We start from the raw sequence: 24,259 nt of genomic DNA on the forward strand, positions 1-24,259 counted from the left end.
ATCCTTCATCTTATTGCGGTATACGGGGTGGATGAAGGAAATCTGGGCGTGAGGGTGATCCAAGAAGAGGGGAGTGATGAAGGAGGGAGGTGTAAGGCCAAGGTGGGGAGGGGGGGAAGGGGCGGCTACGCAATACTCAACTGCATATTTTGCCTCCCATTTGAGACTTGGTTTGAGAAAATCGGTTCAGTCATCACCGATGAACCGATGTGACTTTAATTGTGGAATATGCCCGGAATTCCGGACTTCCGGAATCGCCGATAGTGGACAATATATTCAAAGAATGTTTGATTGGCAATCAGTGATCTAGATCTACGATTAGAAGTAATTTGGTGACCATTTCAATAGTTTTTAGCCTCTGAGGTATTACGATTGTACCGATTTATATGGGAAATTCCAGTGTATCCTTACTAACACCCCTGTAACTCCGGAAGCAAGAGTCAGAACCGAATGAAATTCAGCAGCAGTCAATGGCATTACTGTATCTTTCATTTGAAATTAAGTTCGTAAAAATCGGTAGAGAATTCGTTGTGGAATGGGTGTGATATTAGCTTAGGAACTTGGCGGGTTCCCCGAGGGCGTCATGAACCGTCATAGGTGGCCAATGTGGTCAAAGCTGCTTTGATTGATCATTAGTGATCCAGATCCGCAAACTAGAGTAATGTTACATCAATTTTAATATGTTTTACATCATTTGAACATTATGGTGGTACCAGTTTATATGGGAATTTGCTGTGTGACCGCACTCTTCAACCCGTAACTCCGGAACCGGAAGTCGGATCAACTAAAAATTCAATAGCAGCTTATGGGAGCGTTATACCTTTCAGATGAAACTAAGTTTGCGAAAATCGGTTCAGTCATCTCTCAGAAAATTGTGTGAGTTTAAATGACACACACACATACACACACACATACACACACACATACATACACACACACAGACATTTGCCGATCTCGACGAACTGAATCGAATGGTGTATGATACTCGGCCCTCCGGGCCTCGGTTAAAAAGTCAATTTTTACAGTGATTGCATAGCCTTTCTTTATATGAGAAAGGCAAAAACTGTAATCATTAATCAGCATAAGTAAAAAATCTCCCCTTTACAATGTCACTGTAGTTACAAATCAGGGTTTTGGAATACATTATTCTTCGAATAGAAAATATTGAAACAGAATAATATGTTTAGGTTACAAAACAAACATCATCTGAAAATTTAAATAACTGCAAATATGATTTATTCAAAAGAGTTCTTTGTATTCTGACAATTTTCAAACACTCCAAAGCTAATTAATTTGATATAATGAGGTATTAAATTTCACTACCATCAGATATGAGATTTTTAGTTATTTTGGATAAACGATTTCGTCTACTCAGAATCTGGCACTTGACCAAGGATTGAAGGCTAAAAACAAGATACGATTTCAATATGTCTTATCAGCACACGTGTCTTGTCATATCAGCACAAATGGTGGACAAATATTCTATTCCATAAAATATAATTTAGAAAAGAGCTTTTGTGCAATAATTTTGAAAATATACTTGTTACTTTCGAAAAATGATTTTTTTTGGGATATTCTTATAAATGTAATCAGTTTCATGATCAAGTTTTATAATGTATTATACGCACACTTACTTTCATTTAAAACTGATAGTTACTTGAATATGCGATTTGTTACTACGACGCTGTGTTCAGTTTCAGTTTCGCTAGTTCACAAATTCTGTTTTTTGAACCCAAACATTTGCATTTCCTAGAGTCTGATACCTTATCACTTGCGTTGACTTACAGCCAGTGGCGTAGCCAGGGGGGGTTTGGGGGTTAAACCCCCCCCCCAAACCAAAATTAATTGGATTGAAAAAAAATTGATGCTGACGAATTTAATTTAATATTCCACAAAATATTTTTGGAAAAATATTCTCTGATCACTACATTGAGAACTGTGTTTAAAGCGTCATGAGAACTTTTGGAAAATTGTGGGAAGGGGATCTTGTAACTTATCTCTTAGCCAAAATCCCATAGTTGTCAAATTACTTCAATGTAATATAAAATAACTGTCTGAATTATTATGAGCTCATTTTTGGAAAGATGCTTCAAAATATGGATTAGAGACAATTTTTCGAATGGGAATCTAAATTTGAATAGGTTGATTGCATATAAAACATAAGCTTGTTTACCGAAAACTTACGTACATTTCAACATTTGCTGAAAATGTATTTTTTTAGATTGGTTAACAACAAGAATAACATTTCAGAAACTAGTTGAAAGCTGATGTAATTTTGTCTCTAGCAGGTCAGGATCGGTTTTATGAGCATTGGATTTTTGTTGTATTATCAACTATATGAATAGCCTCTTTGCAGGATGCAATGAATGGCGTACTAAGATTCTGTGTGCTACGTACTAGTACTGCAAGTTGTGAGGTTGACTATTGAAGAAAAGTAAAATTAATGCTCGATAAATTTTTAACGGTCACGATCACATTCATTCGAAATTACCAAATTTCGATGTTATTGTAACGATTGAAGAATTTCAAAACGTAAAACTGTTCATCTGCTGATAGAATAATTTAGACGGTTAATCCTCCTAGAAGTAATTATAGACAAGAATTAGTCTTCAACCAAATTTGGATCGAGATTTAATGTCTCCAGCAAAGTTTTCGAAAGTGCTATTTCAAACAACTTTGTCAAAGACATAAATATCCCACATATTCAGAGTATCGAAATATAGTAGTAGAAAACCTTTACAACAAGCTATTCTGAAATTACTGTATTTGATAAATCTCTTCTGCGGTAATTAAATAATAAATTCACATTCCGTTCAAGGTGCCTTTGAAGCTTACAAAAAAATAAGGGAACTGGATTTAAAACAGATATTAAAAGGACTCAAAAACACAAAGAGTGATTCCATTTTCAGGAGCTAGCATCAATTCGGCGCTAGCTTAGTCCGCCCACCAAGTTAGCGTCGGATTCTGATGAGATGAAGTCGAAACGCAAGTTTCAGTTCCATCCATCCATAATTTAGTTATAGGTTTTGTGTTCTCAACTCGCAATGAGTGTTTCAAACAATTTTATCCGTAGCGCAGAAACAAGTAGTTTTCACCTAATTTTTTCTTCACTAAGAATAAATATAGCAGGCCCAGTCCATTTAAATCCCTATATGTTGAATTCATGTAGCCTTCATATTTTCAACAAAATTGTTTGAAATGACATTATCAAAAACTTTGCTGAAGGCACCATGTTTCTTAATATTTTTGAAAAATTAATTCACCATAATTACCTCTATGAGAGTTAATCACTAAAATTTCTATATCAAAGCAGGCGCTGTTTTATGCTGATAACTTCCCGAAGTTGTCAAACCTTCAAAGTCAAGGATTATTGTATTAGGAAATGCAAACCAAATTTCTGGCTACGCCACTGCTTACAGCCTAGATTGGAGTCGTTTATCAGAACCCAATCTACAGTGAGCTTACGACCCGTAAGTAGTTGCGTGCGCTCGTGGGAATTAGAGAGAAATCGAGAGAGTAAGAGAAAAATGTCGCGACGCTTTTCATTCATAAGACCCGGCGTTTATTCGCGAAGCATGTTCAGTGCGTCGCGAGTTATGTCCGCAAGTAGTTTAAGCAGGTTGCGCTTCGAAGTCACCCGGTCGTCAATTAAATGGTTGAACCGCCCGTGACTATTGATAAAATAGATAGATAAATCTAGTTCCCAACCGGTAGGCTAGGAATCACAGGTTGTGCTCAACTGATTTGAAATTCAAGTGGAGAGTTAATTCGCCCCTACAACAATGTGGAAAATATTGTCCACGGTGATTGTGCTGTGCTGTTGTGTTGTGTATGCTTGCGAAAATCAGGCTGATCGACATTCGACAAAGGATACTACCGGTCACTCGGTGAAACCGGGAAACGCGAAGGATACCAGGTCCCTGTTGGTGTGCATCGAGGATGGCTGTTTGCGTGGCAAGAGTATGGAAGGCATGCTGGCGGAACCATTCGATGCTTTCATTGGGATACCGTTTGCTAAGCCACCAGTGGGAGAGCTACGATTTGCGGTAAGTGATCGGATTGAAATAGTTGGTGATTTTGCTCATCATGTTTATGTTTCGATTAAACAAATAGGTTGATTAAGGTATTTAATTTTTGATGAACATTTCTTATGGTGTACCAAGCGACTCCATCAAACTTGGAACCGATCGAATGAAATGGAAAGGTTCATCAACCATTCAATCCCTCTAAGGTATAACAAATTGTGTTACAAAGACTACTAAACCTACTTGATACCCGATATTATTGTATTTCCTTTACACCCGGAAGAGTTTGATATAAAAATAATCCTGCTACTGTTGTGTACCTATTAGTCGTTTCTAGTAACGGCTTAAAAGTACACTCCGAGTTATTGATACACGTATTTCGTATGAGTATGCATCTAGTCTGCTAGCCGAAATAAATATATCGTGCACAGTGGTGTGAAATTCATTGGATACACACATAGTTTTTGCAACCAATTGAAGGATTATTATGAGCATTTAATGTACTTTGAAAACTCATTTACGATTGTGACCATTTATCATACCAAAGATTAAATATTTTTAAGACATTTTTTTTCATTTTAATTGAAGCAAATTTATTCTGAAACCGCACAGCTATTAGTAATGCTACGAACCAAACGCCTAATGTACACAAAACGATTTTCTCAATAGCATGAGTGTATGGATGCTGAATTAGGATTACGACTGATCGTCAAGGCGTTGCGTTGTGAGAATCATTTTGGCAGCTTATGTATTCCTGGTATTATTTCGCCAAGTAAGATTCAATTCAGTTGATTTCAGAATTCTGAGGATTGTACAATTTTCCAGATTATTGATTTATGACTGCGAAGAGACATAACAGTAATTATATGAAATAAGGTTGTGTCCTTAAGCAATGCAAAATTCCCAAACCCAGCACCAAATTGGCGCCAATTGACAATAAAAACCAAAAAGTACACGTCTTACGTGAACGACCAAAAGATGGTTTCGGTTCACATGCCACGTTGGCAAACCGAACCTCTGTGCTTTCTACAGAGACATCACTCGGTAACACCCAGTTGTTTAGCGTTCACACAATACGTGTGACTTTTTGGATTCTAATGTCTTACTAGCGCCAATTTGGTGCTGGTTTGGACTTATCTAACTAGCATTAAGTTGGTGTTAGTTACTGACGAGAAGAATCCGAAATACTAGAAAATCAAAAACGTTGTATTCTTGTTCTCGGTTCTAGCAATTTAAAAATTTTCAGTATGATCACGAAATATAGGAAAAATACTCCGTACCTTATAAGGTAAATGAACTAATAAATAGGAAGATCAGCCTTGGTGAATACTCCGATATTGTTCAGGACCAACTGGAATTTTACAGGGTATCTATAGCTAATAATGTTCATGGTTTTTTTATTTCGATTATAGAGGTTTTAACCTAAAGGTCGCCTCTTCGGGTTAGAAAAATCTCTTATGAAAAATTGCTAACCCTATGTGCGTGGTCGGGACTCGAACCCAGGTGCGCTACGTACAAGGCAATCGATTTAACAACTACGCTACGCCGTTTGTTTGTTTGTTTATTTAATTGAAGGCTTTAACCTCATGCGTCATTCGCCTCATATAACTAATAATCTCTGGGAGTAGGAAAACTTCTTTCAATGTCCAAACCTTAGTGATCCCAAAATATTAAATGTTTTATATTAACATCGACCATAAATTTCGGGCGGAAGGAATGTTAAACACATGTAATAGATAGATGAAGCGGAAGTTTAATATGATAAATAAATGCATTTCTTCATATGTTTTATTTGAAAATACGTAGTTTTTCCAGGATGCTTGAAATATTTTAAAACTTGGTAGAATTCCAGCATAAAGTTTCAAAAATATCTTTTTTAGTTTTTGAAAACAATTTGTAAAAGAGTTGATTTTTCTTAAAATACACAAATATTTCGTATTTTGTTTCTCGTTTATTTTTTGTTTGTTTGTTCTAATTTCAACCGACTATGAACACGTGATAATAAGCTTCAATCAAATTTTGCACAAATTTTGTATTATACTTTGATTGTTTTCATATCACTCTACCGTATATACTATCTCATGCTTCATAAACCTTACGTGAAATGGATAGAGGTTAGTAGGGGGTCTGAATCATTTCGCCGGAGGCAGCTTCGGCAGCAGGGTCGTTTCTCCGAATTTAGTTTTAATCGAATGATTGTTTACTAAAACAATTTCAATGGTTAAATAATATCAAGGGTCAGTCGGTATTTAAATTTGGTCTCATTCAAGGGTCTATAATGATAAAATATAGAATCTATGCTCAAGTCATTTCAATGATTCTACTGCATATAAAATTTTTAAATATTGTTTAATAGTAGAGTAGAGTGGTGTCAAGTAGGTCGGTTTTCTTTGACAAGCTCGTGTATTTGGTATTTTTGCACTGATTTTGACAAACAAGCACACGTTGGAAAGGTTATACATCTGGCAACGTTTTGGCAATAATAGTTTTATGCCTGGCTAAATATTTTTCAAGCTAAATCCAATTGAGCAAAGGTACTTTTTTCTATGTTTTTAAAATCTGGGGGTACGATAGGTCACTATATTCGGGGTTAAATTAAACAATGTACACGCCTTGAAAATACCCGGTTCAATATTCATTTGAAGAGTATTAATAAATGCAGATTATTAAAAATTAAATTGACATCATTGGGGTAAGAAAATGAGAAGTGGCAAATGATGTGAAAAATCAAGAAACAGCGAAAGGAAATATTGAAAAAACATGTTCTTTCGGCAGCTGCGTCTGGTTTTCTACTTGTGAATGACTTCTTCGGTGTCCTCGTCGTCACCAGAGTGTGGAATTGAAGTTGTGCCCTACGATTCAGTAGTGGCCTATTGTGCCCCCAAACGGTTGACCTATCGTACTCCCAAGCGTGTGTTTGATGTTGATGTCCGTATTTTTTTCAACTCTCGTGTTCAGCATTAATTTTTACGTAAGATAAAACTCACTTAACGTAGACATTTTTACATTGATTAGATGTACTGTACAGAGGACGAAAGACAATGCGAAATCGCAGAACAATACGCGAAAACATAAATGACGTCGTAACTAATACAGCTGATCCATGGTAAAAGCCGAAATTACAGTCGTCATTCGGCGGCTGTTCGGATATCTATGGAAGCTGTCCTTCAATGTCAGCTTCCTTCTCTGAACAGCCTAGATAAGCCGTGTAGTTTCAATAGTGGTCGTTTCAACCGGCTAAGAATTACACTGCGGACTACCTGTTCCGGTGGTAAAAACCCTCCACATAGGGAACCCCAACATGCGACCCGTGCTATGGTTAAAATTATTGAGGGGGTTTAAAATATTCTCAATTGCGAACGGAGCTCTTACCGGCTGTTGTCCACTAGGAGGTTGATAACTTTCTTTGGATAAAACCAGCCTAAAAGCCGTGTGCCATCCGGCGGGTTGAAGGTAGAATTGACCCACTGGGTTCCTGTTCCCATGTCGTAAGAGGCGACTGAAAACAGGAGTCCTCAAGTCAAGGTGGTTCTCCGTACCGAGCACTGAATGGCGGGCAGGACTAAAATATGCCAGTCGCGCACGGAATGTCGTGGGTCTTGCTCTTGTTCTGTTTAGCGAATCTCTGATACAGTGGACGTCTGTTTCTTCGTAAATCGTGGGATTCAAATGATGGTCATGTCCCTAATACCCACATCGGGGTTCGCTATAGGCGATTATAAGCCAACGTGTTTGGTATCTTCTATCTGCTGTACAACAAGTGCTGATGATGAAATGACATGACAAATCCACGTGAAATGCCTCGTGCATGTATAGTTGCGAATAGTGCTATTGACGCTTGTCTTATATGCGACGTCACAACTCGCGATATTTGTGCTGTCACGGTTAATATACGTCAATACGTCTATTGTTCGGCATATTTGCCGCATAATAAACCATCACCTTCTAATAATTTCAAAACGGTTGTATCACACTGTGGCAGAAATGGGTTTCCCCTCAAAATAGGTAGTGATGCAAATGTCCATCATCTAATTTGGGGCAGCTCGGATATCGAATTCATGGAATACTTAAGTAGTACAAATCTGCACATGCATAATGCAGGAAACCGCCCAGCATTTGCACGAGCTGGCAGAGAAGAGGTGTTAGATGTAACTCTCTGTGCTGACGGTATTACGCATGAGCTGGCAAACTGCCTCGTACCAAACGAGCTCCAACCGTCGTTACCTGGTCATAAGTACATCGCCTTTGATCATTTAAACATCTCGCTAGATATCATTACATATCGGAGTCCCAAGTCTGCGAACTAGGACCTCTACGAAGAGGGCTTGGCGACTAGGTTTCATGGGTATCTTGCGACTATTGAACCTCCAAGTGACTTGGATGAGGTCGTGAATAAAACAAGCTCAGGCATAGTAGCAGCATACCAAGAGGCTTGTCCGCCTTGGTGGAATACCGAACTTGTTTGACTCAAAAAGCTATGAAGAAGAGCTTGGAATCGCTAACGCAGGGATGGGTCGCAGGCATTAAAGTTGACTAACAACGCATACAGACGTGCCCTTCGATCCTCTGAGCGAAGTGGTTGGAAAAGCCTCTGCACAAATGTCTAAAGTCTAAACGAGATTGGTAGATTAAATAAGTTACTTTCGAAATCGAAAGACTCTATTAGAACTGCTAATGGTGAATAGTTGTCTGGCGAAGATGTAGTACTCAACTGTCTTTTTGATACACACTTTCCACGCTGTACGGAGCCATCACTGACGACAGCCTCTGAGTTCCTTTCAGATAGTTCTGATTCTTTGGCATTTGCTCGTAGAATTATGACAAACGAATCGATCAAAGGGGCGAAAAGTTTGCTCCGTATAAGTCTCTGGGATAAGATGAAATCATTCCAGTTCTACTGAATTTGAAATTTTGAATTTGAAAAAAATACTTACTTGTAGTCTTGCAAGAGGATATATTCCATTAGCGTGGCGGTAAATAACGGTAAAATTTCATTCTAAAAGGTGGCCGCGTCAGTTATGTGGAGGGCCGATCACCGATTTGACCGATCAGTTTAACCTCCTTCCTTCTCAAATCGGTGGAACGTTTAATCGACCACTTCATTCGGGGTGTTAGCTTGGGCGATCATCCGCTGTATGTAATGCAGCATGCATTTTAGCGGGGGAAGTCTACTACCACCCTGTTACACAACGTTGTCTACAACATTGAAAAAGTCTTTCCACAAAATCAATGAAGTTTAGGAGTTTTTCTCGATATTGAAGGTATTTTTGAAAACGTGTCTTTCGAAGCCATTTTGGAAGCAGCCCGAGGTCATGGAATACCTTCATATATCACGAACTGGATACACGCAATACTTAGCAACCGACCCTGAGTGTCAGGGGATGTCCTCAAGGTGGTGTGCTGTCACCATTTCTATGGTACCTTGTCGTCGATGGCATGTTGAGGAAACTTAATGAGCTTGGGTTTCCGACGTATGATTTCGCCGATGATTATCATATAATGAACACCGGTATTTGCATTAACACACCTTTTGATTTGAAGCAACGAGCCTTATGTGTTGTTGAGCAGTGATGTCTTCATGTTGGACTACCAGTTAATCCAAATAAAACATCAATGGTGCTTTTCAAGCAACGAAGGATTACAACCGGAGCTCGTCCATTGCAGTTTTTTGATGCTGAAATTATTATCGCAGATCAAGTTAAGTACGTTGGTAATTCCTAACTCAAAACTTAATTGGACAGCTCACATCAATTTCAGGATCTAGAAAGCTTTCGGCAAATCTTGGGGACTCAAACACAAGTACATTCAGTGGATCTACACAACAATTGTTAGGCCAATACTGGCATACGGGTGCCTTGAATGGAAGTCATGACAATCCAATCAAAGTTAAACCGTCTTCAGAGGATGGTTTTGATGGCGATGACTGGTGCGTTCTCGACTACACCTACTGCTGCTCTAGAGGCACTCTTGAACCTGAAACCACTGTATGTGTTTCTGAAACAAGAAGCACTCTCTTGTGCATACCGTCTTAAGGTTATTGGGCTCTGGAACAGTAACCCAATAGATGATGCAACTTGCCACAGAAGACTGTGGCCCGAATGGTTACCTGGGAAGAGTATACACTTGCTCCTAGTGACCATACACTTACTTGTAGTTTTCCTTTTAGAACTTTCAATGAGAGAATTCCTCTTCACGAGGAATGGCTGTCTGGCTGGATGGAGCGATAACTTGAAGAATACGTAGTTTGTTACACTGAAGGTTCTTTGTTGGACGGCCGAGCCGGTGCTGATGTCTATTATCATGAAATGAGATTGAGCCAACCTCATTCGCTTGGTAGATACTGTACCGTATTCCAAGCAGAAATCTGGGCGGACGAATTGACTAGAGCGGAGGCTGAGACTGACTTCGTTTGGTTCAGAATCAGTTCTACTACTTTCGATAAGTTGGATAAAGCACTAGATTCGCTCTTGGACTGCATCTGAACATGCCAACCATTGGCGTAGCTTGCAAACTTGCGTTTAAACAAAAACTTTTCTATTGGATATGAGTCCGAAAATGCCACAGAATTTGTTGCACTTTTTCCAAGCACAGTTGCAGTATCCTAGTCAGGGCACTGACTGGACATTGCAAACTCAATTGTCACATGGTTACTATTAGCGCGCTGAGTATTATTCATGTGATCTTTGTGAATCTGATTACGGAACATCATATCATTTGATATGTAACTGCCCTGTTGTAATGCAATTGCGTATCTGGATTTTTGGTTCTCCATACATAGATTCTACAGAGAGATAAACCTCAAGGAATCAAGGAGAAACAATAGTATATTGTTTCTAACCCAGTGTGGTATTTGAATGACAATATCTCTTCGGAGGTTATCTTATTCCCGTGGGGCTTCTAAATCCCTCCGGCGGTTGGAAGTTTTATTCCTGCTATTGTAGCACTTGTAGAGCGTTCAGCATCCTTCTGGGGGTGCAGAATGCTCTGTTTTAATTGTTCTGTGCAGAGTTACAAATGTTCAAATTCATTGAATGAAGATTGATCATAATCAGCCGCATTCATTTTCAATATTCAGTGACGCAGCCGAAAACGTCAAACGAACAAACCGCCCATTCATCCGAGCAGATTTTCATTCGTTTCCGATTATTGCACGAAGCGAACGTGCAGCGGAGAATCAAATGCATCAAAGTAGGCCCTGGCACATTGTAAATGATGATAATTCTTGTTTTATATGCTTTACCGGGATTTAAAAACGTTTACCTAGATAATTAGTGACATGAATATTATTGTATTTTCAGTCGTCAAACAAGAGCTTCGATTATTTTTTACTCTGGTTCTGTGTCGTTATTTTTCTTACCTCTATCCTTCCCCCTTCCCATCAGGGAAATGATTAAAAGACGATTCATGGCAAGGCGCAAATCTCTGATCAACATGGGGAACGTGCCGTTTGAGCCAGTCGCTACTGATTGCTGAATAAGGTTTTTTTTTCTTGGAAGGCCAACAACTACTAATTTAGCGCAGTTCACTTCGTATTGCTTTTAAATTATAGAAAATGGAGCGTAGGTAGACTTCGTATTTACTGATTGAAAAGCGACTTTTTATTGTGTAGATCATTCTCTGTTGTTGGCAAAAATTGAGCGGTTAGGACCATCGCCAATTTCATCAAATGGATTTATTCATACATCATAAATTATTCCCTCTCTGTGAAATTAGGAAACAATGAGTCATATACCTTGTCCAAATTTCCGGGATTTCCGCAAGGCAGCAATCTGGGGCCTTTACTGTTCTTCAATGACGTTTGCTTTGTTATTCCGGCTGGATTCAAATTTTCCTGCGTTGAAGATTTCAAACTATTTCTCATTATACGATCTTTTTAGTGAAAAATAGCAATATTTATTTCAAGTGAGTAACAAAAAACCTTAGCTTAGCAATTTTATACATAAAATGTGTATGCAAAGTTTGAAATAAATCGATTAAGTAGTTTTTGACTGGGAGTTAACACCGCAAATTGTGTTTTTTCCAGAGATGTTCTACAAAAAGCTTCGTCACCAAGTCGCTTGTTGATATTTTTGCATAGAAAAATTATAGAATGTTATTGAAATGATACATTATAAAGTAATCAAGTTTTGATCAATTCGCTTCACCCAAATTTCTAAAAAATCCCCAAAAAGTGTTTATTTTATCACAATGAAACCTCCTAAATAAAAGAATCGAACATTCAATACGATAAACTTGTTCAAGGAACAAAGTTATACTACTGGCAAATATTGTTTCAACATGCGTGAGCCGGCAATCAGATTCAGATGAACTGTGTTCAAGGTATTCGATTTACTAACTTCAAGAACAACAACAATATATCGGGAAGCCTTGAAATTCACTTTATATGACAGACATCCTACCGATTACGTACGTTACCTGCTGTCCCATGCCAATATACCGTCGGATTATCTACATGTGGATATTTGGATGGACTTCAAACTACAACCTACGCTACGCCATGGATATAATCTTCTCCGGCGGGCATCATAATATTCTCTAGAATATCGTATTTACACCCATCACAGCTATGCACTGCAAAAATCCGTTCTACTAGATGCAGCCAGTGAGCTGAGATCGAGTCGACACAACGACTGTCACCTTTGCCCTCCTCGCTAAACACACCAAACGATACGCGATGAAACACAACTGCTCGCTCACGGGTTATCTCTACTCTACCGTCACTTTTCACTGTCGGTGGCGTTTGGTGTATGTAGGAAAATGGATATGCAAATTAATAGAAATCGGGTGCTACCCGGTAGATGCGGTCTTATAGGTCCTCGCTGTTTCGGATTTCTATAGCAAACGTTTGACACTTTTCTACGAATCGCTTTAATCGCTATTTCAAAACACGCGTATTTTGCGTCCGATGCGACGGCTACTATGATCAGGTCCGTCGGTATGCACGGGGATGTTTGTTTTAATTAACAAACCAATGTTTCTGCTGAAAATATGCAGGTTGTCTGCATCGGCAATAATTGTTCGGGAATCAGAATTAAGTTTGCGAATATATTGCATGGACTAATTAGGTGCATTGTAAACTAAGGTAACGAATTAATTTTTATCTTGGGTAAGCGAAATTTACATGAAAATTAGTATGGGAATATTTTTTGTTTACATTTTCGTTTCTAGAGACCACAGCTTTCCTAAAGTATACAACTTATTATGTAGAAGTAGGTACTGCATCACACGAACGTAAATCCTTCGGCAAAGTTGAGAAGCACTTCTCTGCTATTTAATGGGGAAACTGCGAGTTGTATTAATGAAAACGTCAAAAAGTTGGTTATTCAATTACCCATTTCACAAAGACTTTGTATGTATCTGATCAATTTCGAATTACACTGCACAGTCATATAGCAATTTCTCACGCTAATAAATTAGAAATTCATGAACATGTGCCCGGTACGATAAAGTTATTATTGTTCATGTCTATGATAGCGTAGAGAATTTTTTTTTCAGCTTACATTACATATCATTTGTTTTTGTTTTTATCTTGACGAGTCAGTGTAGACAGGACAAATGGTAGCGCGTGTGGCCTTAATCACAGCTACCGATTCGTCGTTGATAAACATTTCCATGGAAACGCTAGACTACTAGACTGATGGTTGAATCTTTGTTTCACATTTATTCTACAGAACCCAGTTCGGAATGACCCTTGGGAAAAAGGAACGATCTACGCCGCTACGGAGGAAAAAGCCATGTGCATTCAAAAAAATGACCTGATTCCGAACGCCCAGGTCGAAGGAAGTGAAGACTGTCTATATTTGAATGTGTATCGACCAAAGGTGAGCATTTGTATCTTCGAAAGAAGCTTGATTACATAGAGACGTATATTATCTTAGCCGAAACTTTTTGTTTTTGTGTCTAGCCATTCTACTAAGTCACTGCCACGCGCCGATAATAAACACACGCCGCATGCAAACTTGACGCCGATAAGCGTTGAGCGTACGAAGCCCCCCGCCACCTGTTAATTACTGACATTCGAGACCTTGACATGTGCCTGTTTCATTGTCCCTTTGTAAACTAATGCACAGAATTGGATAACGGCTTTCAATCTGAGTTACAACTTTGATTGTTCGGGGAACGTGATTGCTAAGGGATAGTCCTAATTAATCTTCCATGATGATAATAGTGCACGCGCTCTCTGGGTAATAAATCATGATTCCGATAGATGTATGGTACTTTGAAACAGTTATTACGATTGCTTTACTTACGGGTTTACTGCCTCGATATGGTTAACTATCCCACTTGCAAAGGAAATCTATAACAAGAAGTGTTGTGCAAATGACAGTAATTTAGTTAAGGGTCTCCTCATCAGTCCATTTCAAAAAATCGATTTCTTTTACTTCAATCGTTAGAATTATTATCAAAGAATATTCTTACAAAGTTTTGGAGTTTAGATGATTATCATCGCCTGTAAGTTTCCATTAATTTGATTTTTTTCCTTCGTAAAACTTTTTTGAAATTTCCGTGCTCGATTACAAAAAAGCTATAGAAGTTCTGTGTACAACATTGTTTTTTAGATAATTTAATTGTACATACAGGGTGTTTGGTTCATGGTTAAGAATCTCTCGGGGGGTGATAGACTGCCATATTTAGAGAAAAAAATTGTTCTACACATACCATCAAATCTCAACCGTTACAGAGTTATTGAACTTTTTGTGTAAAAAACTTATTTGCCTTAAAATACCTCTAACTTTAAAAGTATACTTTATATTTTAAATGTTTTAGTTCCATTCGAAAGGTTTCGCATTGAGTGATGCCCTCACATGTTTCAGCTAATGAGTTTAAGTAGCCTTTTCAAAGTAATTTGTTGAAAATTAAACAATTTTAAACGATTTTTCGTTCATTTCTTGAAAATCCGAATAGTTAACCTCATCATTTTAATAATTCAGATTGTTAGTCTTGATGAGCTGCTTAATTCGTTCTTTGACATGATACACTTACCTTTTCTTATTTTCACGATTTTGGGTTATTCAACTTGGATATTTTTATCTCATTTTCACTAGTACCAGCTCTAATTGAAAAATTATGGCACTTATTGTACTTTTTTTCTTTTTATTCGAAAGCCAGGAAAATTTTACAGTGAAAAATGTATTAATACCTTTCAGTTAAGTGAATTTAGTATTCTTTTAAATGTAAATTAGTTTAAAGTTAGTGCTATTATTAGCATTTTCGTTAATTTTCTTTAAATAGTAAATAATAAACATCACCATTATTATCATGGAAATAATGAATCTCAGCAAGTTCTACAGTTCTTTCTTTGACTCCATTCAATTATCTCTTTTGGTTTCGACGCAAAACCGTTTTTATCACATCGTTTCATATGCAAAAATAACGATTTCGAACCCACTACATTTGTGGCGAGCTCATGCTGTGCTAACTATTAAATAGCAGCAAAATGAAAAGAGATATGGACAAAGTGTCAAATAAAAAGTTATAGAGAACATTAAGGAGCAAATCAATTCAAATGAACAATAGTAACGATAAGTTTTGTTGATTAATAATTAGAATAATTAAAAAACTCCAAAAAGCACAAATTTTGACTATGCTATATTTCACCCTAAGGAGGAAAATTTGGTAAAAACCAAAATTTCTCACTAGGGTGAAAATTTGTTGGTAAGAACCAGTCTTTGTACAGGAGGGCACAAATCCTTATTTCATACTATGTTGCGTTTCGGCTTCGCCTCTTCAGAAACCGACACTAACGTATTGTCGGAATAGATTAGCGCCGGCTTGACGCAAATCCCTTAAAACTAAAACACACTATGTGTTTCAATCAAACCCTAGTGAGAAATTTTGGTTTTTACCAAATTTTCCTCCTTAGGGTGAAATATAGCATAGTGCTTTCGCATAGGCCTGCTAAGCCAAGACAAGTTTCGGCTTCACTTGTGTCTCATCGGCATAAACAGAACTTCTGCTCGAACGGGACATCACGTTTGATCAGTCGTTTGATTGAAACACATAGTGTGTTTTAGTTTTAAGGGATTTGCGTCAAGCCGGCGCTAATCTATTCCGACAATACGTTAGTGTCGGTTTCTGAAGAGGCGAAGCCGAAACGCAACATAGTATACAAATTTTGAGTTATTTCGTTAGTAAAAAATCATTTAGTACACTTAACTAAAAGATATTTGTACATACACTGATAGGACATTTTCTCAGCTTTCCAATGAAATCTTGTAAATAACGATATAACGAATATTTTTTAGATTAGAGTATTTTAAGCACTTGCAAGTCGTTTACAGGAAAAGTATAGTAACGAAATTACAAAGAAATGAGAAGAGATAGAAATATGACGTACAAGAATAAATTATGAATCGTCCTAAAACCCAACTTTTGGATAATGGATATTGCTATAATCATACTTCATTATTTCGAGAAAATTAGCAAAAACCTCCCCAAAAACACTAACTTTTAACTACTTTACAGCTAAAAGGTAATTAAAACGAATTACTTAAAAGATATGAGAACACCATTCAACAGGAAATTTTCTCACCTTTCGAATGGAACTGAAATATTTAAAATACAAAGTATATTTTTAAAGTTAGAGGTATTTTAAGACAAATAAGTTTTTTACACAAAATGTTCAATAACTCTATAACGGTTGAGATTTGATGGTATGTGTAGAACAATTTTTTTCTCCAAATATAGCAGTCTATCATCCCCCGAGAGATTCTTAACCATGAACCAAACACCCTGTATACTGAACTAAAAAATGTGTTAAAAATTCTCATTTTGCAATGTTATTAATCCACTTGCTGCTAAATAGGCTAAAACATCGAGTACCTTATTATGACAATTTTTTTTAAGTTAAACTTTCAAGAACTATAATAGTCTATCATGTTCAGAAAAGCTATTCAAATAAGGAAGTATTTCAATTGTTTGTTTCAGGTAGAAATGGTGTTCTGAATCTTGCTTGGAGTTTTAGTTGTTCGAGAATGTTCATAAACCCGCCATTTTTATTTTTCTTGACATTCAAAAAACCTTTTTTTTGTTGAATAAATATATAATAAATATGTTCAAAAATACGCAAAAGATAATTTGTTTCTCTTGTTGTTTTCATACTTAAAATATACTAAAAACAAAACACCTTTTTATGAGCCACTGATGAAGAGACCCCCTCAATGCAAGATTCCTAAAGGTTTTATTGAGAAATCCTTAGAGTGAAAACAAAAATGTGTTTCCACTCCATCACTGGGTCATCTTCATGGGAAAATATCAGTGGAGAGTTTTGCTATTTTGAGGATTAGGTTCGACACCAATATTTTCCACTATTGAATTCAATTTATTTATCTTGGTTTTACTCAAATATTTAAAAACAAGCGGGCTACATTTTGAAATTATTTGAAGGTTACATTTAAATACTATAAAACAATTAATTAAATAGGGGAAAACAGTTTCAAGTTGATTTTTGTAAATGGGGCCTATTTGCTTGGGAAAGACATTACATCCCGAACCGAAGTGTTAGGTGATCTTCCTCGGGCCCAAAGGGAATCCAATAACTGAGTTGTCATATCATCCGACTCACGTCCAGACAACATGCTCGCTGTTTCAGTTTCGCTTCTAGAAATATAATAAAAAAAATATTCCGTCACAATTCGAACTAGCGTTTCTAAGATCACATGTTTCAACTGATAACATCAGTTGGCATATTTTAAGCATAAGTCACACTTAGTGTTCATGTGATTGGAGGTCCGTTTATGTTCGTCAGCATTCACACACGTTTCGCACTGTTCGTGCCCTCGCTTCACAAACGAGATATTCTTTTCTGGTCATTTCAGACAGTACAAAGCTGTTTATCAATTTATGAGTAGATTGAAAAAGTTCATCAATTTTTTCGGTAAATGTAGAGTTTGGTGTTTGTACTCGACGATTTTGTTGGTCCATAGCTTGAAATGTGCAATATGATTGCCTCACGTGCTAGCGATTATTCTCCGGTTGTATTTTCCTCGTTTGTATTGCCACAAACCTTCATTTCACCAGAGCTCGATAAATGACGTTACTGTAATTCAATAGAATTAATCAGCACAATTTACTACACGAATATGGTCAAATAGTGGTTTTTTGATAATTCATTCTGGTTTCTCCGTCGATTCACTGGTACGTGGTAAGCATATCCGCAAATAAAATTATTCCGGCTGACCGTATCGAGATTCCAGCGAATATAAACCACAAATCACTTCCTAACTCGTTTATCAATAGATGAATCTTGTTCATGACGTCGACAATGAAAGAATCCAAATGGGGTTTGAACATTTTCATGGGATGCCAGCGTTTTATATCTGGAATGGGAGCTACTATTTTGCAACATTTTGTCTCTCCCTAATCGGATGTAGAATTTTTTTTTTCGTGGGTGGTATGAAATTTTGAATTGGAAATGAACATTGTGCAATTGTAATATGTTATAACCCCTATAGAAATCAGTCTAAAATTTTGTGGAAATGAGTTGGAAACTAATTAAAAATTTCCTACTTACACCAACAATATGATATAAATTAGTATTTTTCGTGTCAAGAGCTCAAACGATATGTAATCCCAACGCAGCTTTCATTGACGTCATTGGAAAATGTCATTTGCAGAGTAGCAAGCCTGGTATGTTTATGTAAGCTATGCTCGACCCAATATGGCAGCATTCAAGTCAAATTAGCTGCGGCCAAGGCGCCTCAAACACTCTTCAAGTACAATAATAAACAAAACAAATGTCACGGGTTGCTTCAATGCTTCAAGAGCGATGCTTTTTGACGTCATAGAGCGGCACTTACTTGATGGAGAATTGACCGAGTGTTAGCGAAAGTGAGTGATCAAATAAACCGTGGGTGATTAAAATTGGGTTCCGTACGCGTCGATGCCGAGCGATGTTGCACGGCATTTGGATGACTGGCGTCCAAAAGGGGCTAACCCACATTTTTTCCGAAATCTACATTTTTTGCATCTTTTAATGGTTCTAAGTAATCCACAGGTACTGTTATTTGATAAATTTGAAAATAATTTTTAGATTTCTTCAAAGTTGATTATGGAGGTAACCCCAGTACTAGCTGGCGACCAAAAGGGAGTACCTCAACGTTGTGTCATATGGAAATTCTAGTTTTCTCGTTCGTTTTCCGAGGTTTTAAAAAAAGTAGTCTATCGATTCACCACCAGCAAATATTATGTTGTAGCTTATATATCATTGAACTCGATATAATTCTTGAAGGTGCTGCTCACATACTTGTTATGTGTGGCTATTTTCTATCTAATATATATTTCATACACGAATGTATATTGTTGAGCTTTTTTTTCGAAAATTCCAGCGAAAGTGCCATGTCTCTACAATAAAAGTTGACCGAGCAATAAGGGATAAAGAGAAAAACGATACATTGTGTTCCGAAAATTAAAAAAAAAGTTGATTCAATTATTAAGATAATTATCTTTCGTTATAGAGTTATGGTGACTTCGGAAAATATGCTGTATGACACCAAACGCTTTATTTGGTTGAATCATTCATTCATTTAATTAGTTCAACATCAATTTCATGATAACATTGAATCAACAATTTTCCTACACAATACTCGATTTGTAGTTGCAGCTCTCCAACGTCGTTTACGCCCAACACTCGCCAAATCACGTTCCATCTGGTCCGCCCATCGTGCTCTCTGCGCTCCTCGCCTTCTTGTACCAACCGGATCATTAGCGAACACCATCTTTACAGGATTGTTGTCCGGCATTCTTGCAACATGCCCTGCCCACTATCCTTCCAGCTTTGGCCACCTTTTGGGTTCGCCATAGAGCGCAGCGAGCTCGTGTTTCATCCTTCGCCGCCACACACCGTTCTCCTGCACACAACCGAAGATTGTCCTTAGCACCCGTCGCTCGAAAACTGCTAGCGCTTGCAGGTCCTCCTCGAGCATGGTCCAAGTCTGGTGCCCGTAGAGAACCACCGGTCTTATAAGCGTTTTGTACATGGTGCATTTGGTGCGTGGGTGAATCCTTCTTGACCGCAGTTTCTTCTGGAGCCCATAGTAGGCCCGACCTCCACTGATGATGCGTCTTCGGATTTCACGGCTCACGTTATTGTCAGCCGTTAATAAGGATCCTAGGTAGACAAAATCCTCCACTATCTCGTAGGTATCCCCGTCGATCGGAACGCTGTTTCCTAGCCGGATCCTGTCGTTTTCGGTTCCGCCTACCAGCATATACTTTGTTTTGGACGCATTTACCACCAGTCCGACCTTCGCTGCTTCGCGTTTCAGGCGGGTGTACAGGTTTGCCACCGTTCCAAATGTTCGAGCGATAATGTCCATGTCGTCCGCGAAGCATACAAATTGGCCGGACTTCGTGAAGATCGTGCCCGGCTTTTGAGCCCGGCTCGTTGCATCACACCTTCCAGAGCGATGTTGAATAGTAGACACGAGAGTCCATCACCTTGTCTCAGTCCCCGGCTTGATAACTTCCCACGACCTCATTTACTTTAGGTGATAGACGACGGAACATGATCTGGGATAGCACTTTGTAGGCGGCATTCAAAATGGTGATCGCTCGGAAGTTCTCACACTCCAAATGGTCGCCTTTCTTGTGAATGGGGCAGATCACTCCTTCTTCCCACTCCTCCGGTAGCTTTTCGGTTTCCCAGATCCTGACAACTAACCGATGCAGACAAGTGGCCAACTTTTCCGGGCCCAACTTGACGAGTTCTGCAGCGATACCATCTTTGCCAGCTGCTTTGTTGTTCTTGAGCTGTTGGATGGCATCCTTAACTTCCCTCAACGTGGGAGCTGGTTCATTCCCATCCTCAACTGCACTGACGTAGTCAAATCCTCCTTTGCCTTGGTCATCTGTACCTACATTCTCCTCGCCGTTCAGGTGCTCGTCGAAGTGCTGCTTCCACCGTTCGATCACCTCACTGTTGTCCGTCAGCAGGCTCCCGTCCTTATGCCGGCACAGCAGTTCCATTTCCTCACCCTCCGCTTTTTCCAGGCGGCGTTTTGTCTCCCGGAAGAGGCGTGTCTGCTGCCTTCGCTTCTGTTTGTATCGTTCCACATTCTGTCGGGTTTCATGCTGCAGCATGACCGCTCGCGCTGCATTCTTCTCCCCTAAAACCGCTCTGCACTCCTCGTCGAACCAATCGTTCCGTCGTCTCCATTCCTCGTACCCGACATTGTTGATGGCTGCTTTTACTGTTCTCCAGCAATTCTCTAGAGGGGCCACATCGAGCTCTCCCTCGTCCGGCAACGCTGCCTCGAGGTGCTGCGCGTATGCAGTGGCGACATCTGGTTGCTTCAGTCGCTCCAGATCGTACCGAGGCGGCCTTCGGTACCGTACATGATTAATGACGGATAGTTTTGGGCGCAATTTAACCATCACCAGGTAGTGGTCAGAGTCGATGTTAGCGCCACGATAGGTCCTGACGTCGATAATGTCGGAGAAGTGCCGTCCATCGATCAGGACGTGGTCGATTTGCGATTCCGTCTGAAGCGGTGATCTCCAGGTGTAATGATAAGGGAGGCTGTGCTGGAAGAAGGTGCTACAAATGGCCATGTTCTTGGAGGCGGCGAAATCAATGAGTCGAAGGCCGTTCTTATTCGTCAGCTGGTGAGCGCTGAACTTTCCAATCGTCGGTCTGAATTCCTCCTCCTGGCCTACCTGAGCGTTTACGTCCCCAATGATTATATTGACGTCGTGGCTTGGGCAGCGGTCGTATTCTCGTTCGAGCTGCGCGTAGAAACCGCCTTTGTCATCATCGGTGCTTCCGGAGTGAGGGCTGTGCACGTTTATTATGCTGATGTTGAAGAAAAGGCCCTTGATCCTCATCCTGCACATTTTTTCGTCGATCGGCCACCAACCGATCACGCGCCTTTGCTTATCGCCCATCACAATAAATATATGTGTTGCCGCAGCTCTGGTAGATACGATTCCGAACCCGCGGTCCTTGAGAACATCGGCGAGTACGCGGGTGCTCCCGATGGAGTTAAGAGATCTGCAGTTTCACGTTCCGAGCTTCCAATCGCTAGTTTCTTTTCGTCGCAGTGGTCGTCGCCATTGGTATCGGTTCGTATTCTTATCTTGTTGACTTTTCGCTGCAATTGATTTTTTACGGCTGGCTCGTAGGGCCTGACACCAACCCCCTAACTTTACGGAGGACCATAGTGCACAGTTTTTTTTGTATTTCGTTTATTTGACACGGCTCATTGTGGTAAGTTAACGGAGCCGTGGGTCTATTAAATTATTTCAATATGTAAAAATAAAAATGAATAAAAAAATATTATGAAGTATCCTTCGGGTCTCGTCCACGCAACTTTCTATTGCGCGGGGAGTTCTTCTTTCGTGGTAAGGTACCATTTGTCTGCTCGCCTAGTGCATCTTGTGGGTCGATTATTTTTTTTTGTTTCAGTCGATGTCATTATCGTCTATGGTGTCTACATGTTCACGATCAGATGTTCCTCCTTTCTTATTGCCCTTACGGGTTACGAGAGTAAAGCTGCTGTCATTAGTATTGGCCTCCTCGTCGATGGTGCTAACAGTTGATTCTGAAGCATTAGATGCTGCTTTTATAGTTGTTATTATGGCCTGAACTGCTGCCACAAAATTGGTAACCGTTTGTGGTTCTGGTGATGGTATTGAAATCTGTGTTTCAGATTGGTTTTCCGAAGATGTGTGGCAAATTGGCTGTGATGCATTCTCCTCAGCATCTTCCGCACAAGGTGTGCCGTCTGGTTGCAGTATTTGCATGTAGGTGTCTGCCCTTCGTGGGTGCATAGCGTGGTCTGTTTATTGTTAGTTCCATTATAATTGAATTGTATAGTCAAGTGGGAGGGAATAGGTCTTTCCACTCGCATCCTCACCACAAGAACACCGTTAGGAGTACCCGGGAAGAAGTTTCTCCAAGTATCTGGTGTAACGGATTCCACTTCTCCGAATCGCGACATGTATTTTGTAATTGATTCACGGGGAGTACGCGGTGATAAATCATGTAGTCTCACATCTATAAAATCATTTTCTATGTACACTGGGATCTTCATTTCAACACTATCACTTTTAATCACGTGTTTCAGGTTGTTCTGTAAAGCGAATTTCTTTGCTTGGTCTAATGTGGTGAATGATATTAATACTGCACTGCGCAGATGATGATATTGAAGATAGGTGACGTCCTTAAGCCTAAGCTTCATGTTCACCTTCAGAAAATGTTCCAGCTCACGGAGACTCGGTCGTGTAGAACAAAATCGCAAGTCAAGCAGCGCTTTTTCATCAAATTCACTCATGATGGCAGGAATACATACAATGGTTCATTTGATCTAGACGCACTAACTGTCGTTCACTTTGCTCGTTTGTTACTCTTGTTTAGAGGGACTTTGGCAGATGTAAAAGTAGATCGAACGGTTTCCTTTGTTTTTAAGACAATGCACACAAGATAACAGTACTGTGTTGTGGTTCGTTTTGCGCTGGCTCAGACAGCGGCAGAATTTCGTGACCGGTGTCTTTGGTGGTTGTAAATCGACTGGCATAGTGCACAGTAGATTCTTAGAGTCCTTCACTGGCACTCGAACGATAATCAGCCGCCCCTAACATGGAGAACAGACGCTGTTTTGAGCCTCTCCTTCTGGAGATCAGACGCTCAGGCTTGCAGCAGCAAACCCCCCCCCCCCCCTTCCCTGTCAGCCTACGACCAAAGTTTCCACCGGGGTTGGTTACCCGATCTTCCCTAAGGTTGCTCGTAATTCCCGGCCAGTACCACGAGGGGGTAGGGATAGGAGTTGCTGGGGAGAGGCTCTGTCTTACGCATTACCCAGCCTTTACCGACCTAATTTTGGTTGAATCATATTAGTTCCGAATTCAAATGCTGGGGCGGCGCTGTTATCAACCTTTTTATAAAGCTAGATAGAAATGTGATGTCTTCGAGAAAGTTGTAGGTTCTACCATTTTGAATATATCGTCCGAAGATGCAAACTTTGTAGGTCTTACATGTTTCGAGATAGAGCATGTTTTGGTTTAAAATTTTACCTGCAGATTATGTTTTCAAAAATGCGCCATATTTCAAAACTTGTAGGCGCTACAAAGTTAATATCTTCAGAAGATATACTTATAGTTACCTGACATACAACTTTGCCATAGACACCATCTTTCTGTCTAGTTTCATTAAAAAGTTGATAACAGCGCCGCCCTAGCGACTGAGTTTGAAACTATAAAATGATCAAATAAGGCGATCATCTAGTGCTGCAACAATT

At 39.3% G+C, this 24,259-nt stretch overlaps 1 protein-coding gene across 2 annotated transcripts in view; it reads left to right on the forward strand.

The window, feature by feature from the left end:
- Positions 1-24,259, forward strand: part of LOC131690357 (juvenile hormone esterase-like) — a 43,925-nt gene that overhangs the window by 10,271 nt on the left and 9,395 nt on the right. The window contains exons 2-3 of one of the 2 annotated variants that reach the window (XM_058976065.1): positions 3,715-4,046; positions 13,697-13,846. In XM_058976065.1, coding sequence (XP_058832048.1) covers positions 3,783-4,046; positions 13,697-13,846 — 414 coding nt within the window. In that variant the 5' untranslated portion in view covers positions 3,715-3,782. Of the gene's footprint in view, positions 1-3,589; positions 4,047-13,696; positions 13,847-24,259 lie in introns of those variants that run through there. The other variant, XM_058976064.1, reaches the window with a different exon arrangement.

The sequence above is a fragment of the Topomyia yanbarensis genome, chromosome 3, assembly GCF_030247195.1.
Source record: "Topomyia yanbarensis strain Yona2022 chromosome 3, ASM3024719v1, whole genome shotgun sequence".
In the NCBI taxonomy this organism is placed as follows: Eukaryota; Metazoa; Arthropoda; class Insecta; order Diptera; family Culicidae; genus Topomyia; species Topomyia yanbarensis.